We start from the raw sequence: 11,771 nt of genomic DNA on the forward strand, positions 1-11,771 counted from the left end.
GTTAAAAGGAATCTGGTACGCAGCATATCTTAAAATTCAGCATTTGTCGGACAGGAAATGTTTCATTGGTTGCAGGGATAGGTCGATATGAATCTCAGATTAGCATTTATCAAACCCAGCAGTTGAGGTTATACCCTGGGTGCCAGAGGGGTCTTTTTGCCTCTCTCTCGACGATTGCGGCTTCACCGCTCACTGTCGCTGAAAAAGAAAAAAACCTTCTGGCACCCAGGGTATTGATGTTACCCTTGAAACTTAAATTGGAAAGAAAGCTCTACATTTAACCTCCCATCTTGGCATAGCCTTTTGGGGCCCTGGGGCGAGCTACATAGCAGTCACTATAGCAAAGATATCGTTGACGTCACCTATTGTTATTTATGTGTCAACCAGAAAACTATTGGCTGGCGATACAAAGAGTTCTTTTGTTCAACTTGTTGTACATTTAAATAACAAAAACAATGTTTGTAAACAGAAATCTTCCCTATATTCTCAAATCTGAACAGGGACATTCAACCACAACCACAGACAAAATTAAAGAAGTTGGAATTTTTTTCAAAAACGCTTACATCCGAGGGGAGCAGTAAGTTTTATTTTCCTAAGACCCTCAAATGTTCCCCGAGGCACTGAGGGTCGAGAAAAACTCCGTTCTGGAAGGGGTTAGCCGCCGAAAACGAAAACTACAGGTATCCAAAGATTAGTTAGTCTGCGTGACGGCGTTCAAATGGGAAGGAGAAGGGGAGTTCGAGCGCGAAGCGCGAGGCGCAAGCAAAAGTCGCTTGTTTATCGCGTTCTCGTCGCTCGTTTATTCCGACTTCTTTGCTTGTTATCGGTCGCGACTACGTCGCTCGTTTATGGCGACCTCGTGGCTTGTTTCCGGGGGCTTGTTATCGCGACTCATAAGGGCTTGTTATGGCGCTCATAAGAGTTGACTTGTGGCAAGAGTACTGGAGTTTTGTTACGGTATAGCTTCTCGAAGCTAATAATTAGTCACGCTTTGTTGCAGGACGCTGTTCGTGAAATCGTGACAGTTCTTTATGAGCGATTTTAACATGTGACTTTTCCTCGCTATTTCATAATGTGAAAACAACGCTCACATACTGAGCTTGGGATACCTGTGAAAAAACTAGCGAAAGAGTTTCCCACTGGGCTAATTAATCCGTCGCGTATAAAACAAAAAGATCGAACGTATGGCAAGCGCCACGAACAAGATCAAACATTTTTAAAATATTCGTAAGTGACGCATAATTACCATAATTAGCCAGTTACGAGCGCCGATTGTTAAATTGTGTGAACGCGATGTAGAGCCAAAGTGTATCTCACTCACGCACTAACCAGGTTTCACAGTAGTATCTGATAAGAAAAGCTGATTCTACTTCAGTTTTGTTTGTAGTTGGTCACACCCGGTTAATCGTTCAACAGTCACAGGACAAATGGCGAAAGCAAACGTAAGTGAAGTTAGAATATGAAATCCTGAACGTATCTGTTTAGTCAACCTACGAATAAACAGATATTGTGAGTGATATCAACGCCGTTTAGCCTGGTTAGTCATAGTTACATACTTAGCTGAAGTTAGCGCCAGTTTGCGGTAGACTTTACACTTATACCAAAGTGGTTTTAAGAAGAACAGTTTGTTAAGGTATTTCCATAACAATACGTGGCATTGCCTATTAAGACTGCAGAAAAATAATAACATCAAACCTACAACCTCAGACAATACTGTTGGGAAGGTCGCCAAGTTTGCGCTTCACCTCCCCCTCCTTCAATGTTGAGGTATACCTAGAGACTTCAATCACAGCATATTGTCTATCATAATGTTCAGTAATACTTCAACATTGATCTGGGGGAGAGGGGGGCCCATACACCTTGTGTACGTACCTATAGATCAGATTTATTTAAAAGTTGATGAAATCAAAGCGATCATGTGCAACCTTCCCAAGGACTAATGTCTTGGGTTGTAGATAAAGATAATATTCTCATTTTGCAAAAACGTTTTAATCTCTGGGGAACATTGCTTGAAAAACAAAGGCAGCAATCGATCGACATACAGCGGGATCAATGCTTCAATATTGTAGCGGCTCTCGTATAAAGCTTGTTATTTAAGTGGCCCTCTAGTGTAGAAGCTGCTTTTGTGTTTGATACTTTTGCAAAGGAAAGAAATTTTTGCATTCACATCGAACTCTTTAAACTCTTTTTAAATAAACGAACAGTGTAAACGACACGCAATGCATGCAGAAGCGATGACGTTTAACAAGCGCCTCTTTATATTTTTTCCATAAGCATAAATAAAAGTAGCTCATGACAACTTGTGAAGCGCGCCATTTGACTGACTCGCCAGAATCTCAGGAATTTTTAATCTACTTGGAGATTTAATGTAGGGAGAGTGTGCTGACCGGCTGAATTTTATCAGTTATTGGATTCAATTTTAAAAAAATACGCATAACCATAACATCCAAGGCATCCAACGATCACAGTGTGCTTATATGAGTGAACAGAATTCGAAATCAATGGCCGCCGTGACGCTCAAATTACAACACTCACACAACACTGAACAAAGGTCACACGTCTTTATATCTCCCATAGAGCTTGGGGTACCTGTGTTAGTACTGGTTGTATTGCGAAATCATTCACCGCGTTTGTTCCGGATCGATTTCACGGGTTAGTTGTCGAATCCTGGAATTTTATGCGTGGTAAGTTTAATTTAGCCTCTTGCTAACTATCTTCTTGAGACTGTCTCATAATGTGTGCTTTGATCCTTATATTTTAAATACAACTCAATTCTCAAGTGGCTATATGAACGGAACCCGTACGCAAAGTTCAATTTGCATACTGTAATGTATCTAATGTAAGCTAATCTATGTAGACTCTTTGTAATTTCTTACTTAGTTTTGCACTTCGATATAGTATACCGCAGTTTCTCGATTAAACAAAACCCGATTGGGGTGTACTCTGAAAGGTGTGTGCGAACTCAGACATTGCGAACTCTATCGTTTGGGTGACAAAACCTCCTGCTACGTGACACTTGCGTGACACTCTCAAATAGGATGTGTTCGAAAACGAAGACCCAAGACTCTGTGGTCTAAAACGAAGACCCACTGGTCTAAAACGAAGACCCACCAGTCTAATTCAACTTCTCCTCCCCAAGGCATTTGCGGCTGCGCCGCTTGCTTGTGGGCAAACAACACTGCCAGCTACGCAGGCTAAAAACGAAGACCCACTCGGGTCTAAAACGAATAGCGTGCAGAACAGGCGCGCCAGTTTATTTTGCGGGTCGCGCGACACATCACTCTCAAATAAATGACCCTCATAAGGGCATGTTTATCTGAATGCAGCATACGCGTATAGCGGAAAGCAAGACGTGCGTGGCAATAACTGAGAAGATAGCAGGCTACGAGCAAGGCTAAAATAATGGTTTTTCGTTGGTCTTTACCCATACCAGGCGTTCGGGACGATCATATGAGAACCTTCGATAACTTCTAATCGTTTCGATTGTCTACGATCGTCTCAGTATTTGCAAACGATCGATGCGATAGAAACGATTGGGGCGATTATATATGAGAACCTTGCAGCACAATAGACCTCTTTGGTATGCAAACTGCTAATTTCAGATCATGCATGCGATACTCTCCAGAGAGTTGTTCTTTTGTATATCTGAAAATTATTCATTCATTTCCATTCAATTTGGTTGAAGTTAAAAGAAACTTGAAATGGGACAACAAACAAACGAAGCTAAAGAGGTCTATTCCATGCTATTCCTCCATTTCGCCTGATTGTCTCTTCTATTACTACCTACAACTACAAGGAACCTAAATATCTGAAATATTTTTTATCAAAATAAAAGAGTAAATCATTTCAATATTACAAGCATTATAAGATGCCCAGGGGCCAAAATCAGTATGGTCGCGGTATATGCAAAATGAGATATCAGTTAGAAAATTGTATGCATAATTAATGTATCGGTCGTATCGGGTTTTGCGGAAATTTTGATTGCCCAATAATTTTGTCCATTCGTACGACAGTTTACTAATAGATGTACTTTTCCACTAGACAACTTTGTTGCCGAGTAGACACAACTTGTTCCCTCGTATGGGTTGTAGAACTTATTTTTTCGACTCGCATTAAGTCATACAAGTGATTCCAAAGGAAATGTGCCCTAAAGGAAACATTATTCAGATAAAACGACAATTTTCGACCACCGTTCGACGTGCTTTCCCAAGCACGACGTTGAAATTGTTTATCGGATATTTTTATTCGACGCATATATCTATTTAGAAAGAGACGAGAGTCTAATTAGATCCCCCCTCCCCATTTCCTCTTTCAAACCAAAGGAAGTTGGCCTGCATCAATTCATTCAAAATATTTTGTTTTCAGAAGTCGCTGAGGTTATATCGAGTAACGAAGTCAAATTTATCTTAGCCACTATTTCAATTCATTAGTTCAGTTCAGTTCAGTTCCGTTTATTATAACCTTTTACTTTTCAGATGTTTCACTTGGTCAAAAACGCGCGCAGCACTCGGCATACCTGGGCGCCAATCCTTCAGCGATGGCTCAGCGCCAGTGGGCTTAGTGATCACAAAGAACTGCGCACAATGGAATGTCGCAATGGCGAAAAGGTACTTAAATAGGCGGGCGAGGTGGGGCGGGATTGTTGTATACTTAACTGAGGCCAGAAATCTCCATTTTTTCCCCGTGATCGCTGGAAAATAAATTGTTTCTGTTTATAAGGATCGACCTCGGCGTGCAAATGACCTTGACTAGAAACTTTGCCCTTGAGCATAACGCATTTTTGTTCCAGTCACTGTCACTAATTTGCGTTTGTTCAGTTCACATGGAAGTAAATACAAGGTACAAGGAGGCGTTTCTCTGATAGCGAATCATCTCTCGCTTTATTGGCGGCGCAAATAAGGAACTACAACTAAACTCCATTTCAAAGTTCGCACGCGCACGCGTGCGTCCTAGCCCACAGGTAAAAAGCGTGAAAATGGACAGTAGATTACCGGTATACTCTGTTTGCATTTATTATTATTTGTTTTCGAACAATCGTTTCCTCCGGCCATCCCACATTTCCCTCAAATCTGGGCCCGCAAACGAGCCACATACCACCACTAAACAATTTATCATCGCGATTGTCCGATTCCAGGTGAAACCGACCTACTCGCCCCAGGAAATGCAGCGTCGTCTGGACATGATACGACACCACATGGAGACAAACGAAATTGACGCATGCGTATTCACATCCTATCACAACATCCACTATTTCAGTGATTTCCTCTATTGTTATTTTGGACGCCCCTATGCGTTCATTGTCACCCCGACCAAGGCGGTTAGCGTTTCTGCTGGTAAGGATGCTTTACACCTTTTTGAAACTTATAAATTTGTAGTAAATAATAAAGATGGTAGATTTTTTAAGCTCGGTGATAAATAGTGAAGAAATTATTTTACATGACCCTAGCGTGGTACAAAGAAAAAATCTGAGTCCCCGACGGGAATCGAACCCATGGCCTCCCAGATACCGGTTGGGCGCTCTAACCAACTGAGCTACGTGAGACTCGCTGTGAGCTAGGCCATTTACTAGGTTGATAAGTGACATGCGTCCTGCATACTGCTAGGATCAGCAATGTCGAAATCATCAAATTTGTAGTAAATAATAAAGATGGGAGATTTTTTAAGCTCGGTGATAAATAGTGAAGAAATTATTCTACATGACACGAGCGTGGGACATGGATTCGATTTCCGTCGGGTACTCAGATTTTTTTTTTCTGTCCCACGCTCGTGTCATGTAGAATAATGTCTTCACTATTTATCACCGAGCTTAAAAAATCTCCCATCTTTATTATTTACTACAAATTTGATGATTTCGACATTGCTGATCCTAGCAGTATGCAGGACGCGTGTCACTTATCAACCTAGTAAATGGCCTAGCTCACAGCGAGTCTCACGTAGCTCAGTTGGTTAGAGCGCCCAACCGGTATCTGGGAGGCCATGGGTTCGATTCCCGTCGGGGACTCAGATTTTTTCTTTGTCCCACGCTCGAGTCATGTAGAATAATTTCTTCACTCATTATAAATGTGTGTTATGATATTTATTGAAACGCTTTTGTCACAAAGCTTGCTGCTGTGTAGGTAACTCCCTAGTAAATTTAAAGGCAAAACTCTGTTTCAACTGACTCAGACAACATTATATACATTTGTAACTTGTTTTTAGTTAATCACTAGTATGGAAGCGAACGTTAGTCGAACCTATGACCTTCCGCACACCGGTTGGACGCTTATGTTAGGACCTGTTCATATGAAGAAAAGTTGTCTCTGTCACGAGCCATTTTTTAACGAGCAATATGAGAAAGTTGCCCCTACAAACTGAGCCAAAAATTATCCCTACTGCTCTCACGCATGCCCAGACTTCTTTCTTGAAGTAAAACTGAAAACAGGAAGGACCACAAACAATGTCACTGCTAACGTAGGATCTACAAGAGATCTAATTAGCCGAGAAAATCAAATCACACAGCAAACAATACAGCAACGAGAGTTAAAAGTGAAAGAAAAGAAAACCCTCCACCAAGGGATACCCTGTCTTCGAAGCGAATGACCCTCCAACCCCTGCCCCAAGGATCCAACTTCATCATATAAACGGTTCGCAGCTATTTGTAAAGAAACGTACGAAAAACTGGAGGGTAACCTTTCGCTACCAGGGACAATTTTTCTTCATGTAAACTGGCCGAAAGCGTCAAGTATGATAATATATTTAAAAAAAAAAATAGTAAATTGTCCAACTTCCAGTCAAAGCAAATGGCTAATGATAAATTGTCTTTGTAGGTATTGATTATGGTCAGCCGTGGCGCCGAACATTCGGAGATAACATCGTTTATACGGACTGGAAAAAAGATAATTATTTTTATGCTGTACAACAACAGGTCTGTATAAAGCGTATTGTTTTTGATTGTAAAAATCAATAACGAGAGTTTTCTGTCACTTCATTCGCCAAAATTGGTCACGTGGTTTAACTCTACTAGACAATTATCCCAAGATTGTACCTAATTCAATGCTAGTAGGGTTTGCGCAGCATTTGAAAAAGTACACGGTTAAAAAAGATAAGATGTTCTACATGACACGAGCATGGGACAAAGAAAAATTCTGAGTCCCCGACGGGAATCGAACCCATGGCCTCCCAGATACCGGTTGGGCGCTCTAACCGCTCTGTGTTAAAGCGCCCAACCGGTATCTGGGAGGCCATGGGTTCGATTCCCGTCGGGGACTCAGAATTTTTCTTTGTCCCATGCTCGTGTCATGTAGAACATCTTATCTTTATTATTTATTACCGAGCTTAAAATTTACCATCTTTATTATTTTTTACTAAAGTACACGGTTGTTTACTAAAAAAATTCCGGTTGGGATATAGATGGTCAGACTATCTTGGATTGCTCGAACGGAAAAATTTCAAAATAAATGGAATGTCTTGAAAGGTAGTCCAAAATTTACACCCGGAATAACCTAACGGAAAATGTGCTTACCATTAGCTTTTATCTACCAGTTCCAGGGCTTTCACTAGTTTCGACCCGTATACGCGGCAAGTTGCCTCAGTTCCAGCTGCTTCGAGTAAATTCTGATAAATAGAACCCGCCAAATCTCATTCGGAATTTCCGTTCAGGGTTTTTGCTTACCGTGATTTCCCCAAACTGTGAACGAACCAGTTTCCCCGTGTAAATGGTAAACAACTTACGTCTCCATGGGTCTCCCATCTTCCTTTTTTTCCTGGAGTCCATCTCATAGCCATAGGAGGGCTGCCAAACGCATTCCAGAAATGTGTCCGACCTATCTCTACCTGCGTTGTTTCACTTCAAAGACAACATGCCGTACACAGGTTGTCTAAAGATAACAACAAAATAATTCTTGATTCCTTTGACCATTTGTTTTTTTCAAGGTTGGAGACGCTAAGACGGTCGGTATGGAGTTCGACTTCGTCCACCTCGACAACCATCGAAAATTTACCGATGCTTTACCGAACGCAAAATTCGTAGACGTCGGTCAACCGACCATGAAAATGCGCATGTTCAAGTCCCCCGAAGAGATAGAACTTATTAAGCAAGGTGCACGTATTGCTGATCTTGGCGGGGAAGCGGCTGCTAAGGCCATCAAAGAAGGTGCGGCCGAACATGAGATCGCTTTGGCATCGACAGATGTGATGGTGAGAGAAATCGCCAACACCTATCCCCACAGCGAAATACGAGATAGTAAGTCAGTTATATTTTTTAGTTATCGAAATGAAAATAATGGGCTTTGAGAAGAAATCTCGTCTTTCGTTTTTTAATTAGAAGATCCTGTGGACCGTCACGCGATGCCTCTTTCCTTGGACAGAAACGTTGCGTGACGACCCAAATAACTGCTGAGTAGGGGATCACTGCACTGTACTACTATTCTCACTGGGATTCCTAAAGCACAAACGCCTCTAATTCATTTGGGATACCGCTTGTTTACTTCCCCGCTTCTGTATATTTTCAACGGAGTCTACTATGCATAATGTTTGGCTAGTTTAGTATAAACAGACCTGTTTTATCCTGTTTATTCCTCTTTTCGTTAAAACAAACGCCAGACATCAGATCGTCGCCCCAACCTCCTCCCCGCAGCGATGGCTCACCTTTGTGCCTTAGCTCCCACTCCTTTCCGCCTCCGGGCTCGCCTCTTCCCATATCATATCCCTAGCTGGGGCGTTTGGGAGTGGGGGCTCCTAGTAGAAATTTATTACTATAAAAAGAGGGTTATGCAATTGTTAACTTTTGACAAAGGAATCGCACGCATGAAGAATGGAACTGTGTGGAAATTATTTTGGTTGTTAATGTTGTTATTGTTGTTTTGTTCAGCGTGGACTTGGTTCCAGTCAGGAATCAATACAGACGGAGCACATAACCCGGTCACCACACGCCGGCTGCAGAAGGGAGACATTCTCAGTTTAAACTGCTTTCCTATGATAGCCGGGTAAGTCTTGATAGCCACAAAGCTAACTTAACAAGCAGCACGCAGGTTGCACGATTTCGCGTATTTTATAATTTCTCACTGGACCTTTATGCAAAATAGAGCAGCCCGTGTTTTGACCTTCCGAACAATGACGCGCACGCTGGTGATTTATTCGACATTCTAGGATGTAAAAATCTAGCTCGCCAGCAGCAAATTCAACGAGCCACGATGGTTTACAGGTCTCTGCATGGGTTGGCTCCAGACTATCTTTTCTCTAAATTTGAAAAACGAGAAACTGTGTAAAAACAAAGGGACTCTGAGAACAAACTCAATTTTTCACTACCGCGCACTAACTATTACAAAAATAGCATTACCTATAGCGGCACAATCTTATGGAACAACCTTCCTTCCAACGTAAGACAAGCAGAGTCCCTTGGGCAATTTAAAGCTTTATTAAAACAAGTACTTTTAGAAACGGCATTCGTGGGAAGCATCTTTTTCTTTATAATAGTTTATCATCTTAGAATATAAGTATTTACGTTTTTTTTCTCTCAGGCACTACACAGCTCTGGAGCGTACAATGTTCTGCGATCACGTCCCAACCGACCGACACATGGAACTCTGGGAAGTCAACTGCAAGGTTCACCGCCGGGGCCTGGAACTAATCAAACCGGGTGCCCGATGCAGCGATATAGCAAACGAGTTGAACGAATTGTTTCTAGAGCACGACTTATTGAAGTACCGCACTTTTGGTTACGGGCATTCGTTTGGCGTTCTTTGCCATTATTACGGCCGGGAAGCTGGGTTAGAAATCCGCGAAGATATAGAAACAGTTTTGCAGCCTAATATGGTAGTATCCATGGAGCCGATGATAACAATACCCGAAGGGCAGCCTGGGGCGGGAGGATACAGAGAGCACGACATATTGGTTGTCAAGGAGACAGACAGCGAGGATATTACAAAGTTCCCGTATGGACCAGAGCACAATATTATCAAAAACTAACCGCTATTAGTCTAAGCTTCTTGACGCCTAAATAGCTCCGTTTTTTCTTAAAAGTTTTCAAAATAACTTACTTAGGATAAAAACCTCATTACCATGAGGTCTAAGTTTCCTTTTTTTCCATTATTTTCTGTATTTTGTGTGTGTGTGTGTGTGTGTGTGTGTGTCGATACTACATTAGCATTACTAACACAATAATCATTTTTAACGGTGTTTAGTAACTCTTAACTTTAAGACAGCGTATAGTTGGTAGTTTGCAGTGTCTGCATTAGGAGAAATGACGGGGGAGGGGTAAAGTATAACGAGGGAGAGAGCGCTCTCATCATCATCATCATCATCATCATCATCATCATCATCATCATCATCATTTTCACATCCTTTACTCCATCCTTTTTGTGGGGTCTCTTTACTTTCTTTGCCCGCTAGAGGTGGGGAGGGTAGGCTTTTATAGATTGTGCTAGCATAATTTTTGGCATAATTGGAGCTAAAAAGCATAATTTGTGAAACGAGCACTGCCACGGCATAATTAGCAATTTTTAGCACTTTTTGGAGCATAAATTCATAAAATGTAGTAAATATGGTGTACTTTCTACAGAAATAAATGAAATTTAGGTAGTTTGTTCTTGCAATGCGTGTTTTAGCTATACAATTGTGATTGTTAAGTCGTTGGAGGCATTTTACAAACGGTTTAGAGATGCGAGCAGCTAATTTGGACAGCTGACGGCCGTGATAAACTGCCATAAACACAAATAAATTTACAACAACAATTTATTTAAAAAACATCATAATTTGGTGTCGTTATTGCGCACCTCTATGTATAGAATCTACGTCATTTTGTGAGCATAATTTCGGAAATCAGAAGCATAATTTGGGAATTCTGGCATAATTTTTGCATAATTTGGCAAAATTTTGAGCACTGCTAGTAGTATAATATGCCACTTTTAGGAGCACAATCTATAAAAGCCTAGGGGAGGGTAGGGGGCTTGGGGTGAAAGGTGGAGGACTTTCATAATTTCGTCGTCATCACCATTATTATCATCATCATCATCATCATCATCATCATCATCATCATCATGTATCGCCATTTCTAAAAAAGCGCTTACTAACAATATCTCTTATACATCACTAACATAATGATAATTCTTATAGACAAACAGATAAAAAAGTTATAAAAAAGTACCTAAGCAGGAGATTTAGTTCTAATATGAAAGGGACGGGAACGCTCGTCTGAAAATTTGAATTAAACCCGTATAAAGGACACACCTCTGGGCGTAACTTTTCCTGACCCCTAAAAGAAATAATTTTTTCATACATGACTTAGACCGCCAACACAGCATGACAAAGTTTTATATTTCTACACTTGCAAGCCTAAAAACCTCGATGGCTTAAAATGTTAGCGTTCTGTCCTGAACACCCAGAATGAGACTAAAATCCGCAATTTACATCCCTAAGCGGGGCAACGAGCATCCCCGGTCCCTTCATATTGGAGACACCCCCGGGGGATAGGGGTTATTCTGCATTCGTTTGATGCACTAAGAAGTCCTACTACAATATAGGAAAGGTAGCAAATATAAAGATTAAGTTGGGCAGGGAAAAGCGCTTTGTTATGGTGCACCGACTCAGTGCTCTTGGGTATAGAATAAATCTCCGGTCAAACTATGAATAGCGTCTTATTTGACAAGGGCCACACCTATTCTGGGGTCACCAAAAATAGCAGTAGCGAGATGTTTCTTGCGTCAAAATGGTTGTTCTTTGAATTGTCACACGTATCGATCAAATTAGCCAGGGTGAAAATAAATAAAAAATAGTTTTTATGAGTAGTTTATTAT

At 41.2% G+C, this 11,771-nt stretch overlaps 1 protein-coding gene across 2 annotated transcripts; it reads left to right on the top strand.

The window, feature by feature from the left end:
* Positions 1-1,272: 1,272 nt before the first annotated feature.
* Positions 1,273-10,053, top strand: LOC144647767 (creatinase-like). Of its 2 annotated transcripts, XM_078507454.1 has the most exons (8): positions 1,273-1,442; positions 2,578-2,684; positions 4,476-4,607; positions 5,135-5,333; positions 6,807-6,904; positions 7,912-8,221; positions 8,849-8,963; positions 9,498-10,053. In XM_078507454.1, exons 3-8 carry the CDS (start codon positions 4,476-4,478, stop codon positions 9,943-9,945), a joined length of 1,302 nt encoding a protein of 433 aa, XP_078363580.1. In that variant the 5' UTR covers positions 1,273-1,442; positions 2,578-2,684; the 3' UTR covers positions 9,946-10,053. The 2 variants fall into 2 exon arrangements, with proteins under 2 accessions (XP_078363580.1, XP_078363579.1); XM_078507453.1 differs by lacking the exon at positions 2,578-2,684.
* Positions 10,054-11,771: the final 1,718 nt, after the last annotated feature.

Source organism: Oculina patagonica, chromosome 4 (genome assembly GCF_052425735.1).
Source record: "Oculina patagonica isolate OP01 chromosome 4, crgOcupat, whole genome shotgun sequence".
NCBI lineage: Eukaryota > Metazoa > Cnidaria > Anthozoa > Scleractinia > Oculinidae > Oculina > Oculina patagonica.

Excerpts from the sequence above, each read along its gene's own strand:
- LOC144647767 (XM_078507453.1), top strand. Across the intron at positions 4,608-5,134 it reads AATGTCGCAATGGCGAAAAG|GTGAAACCGACCTACTCGCC; the intron begins GTACTTAAATAG and ends GTCCGATTCCAG. Across the intron at positions 5,334-6,806 it reads GGCGGTTAGCGTTTCTGCTG|GTATTGATTATGGTCAGCCG; the intron begins GTAAGGATGCTT and ends TTGTCTTTGTAG.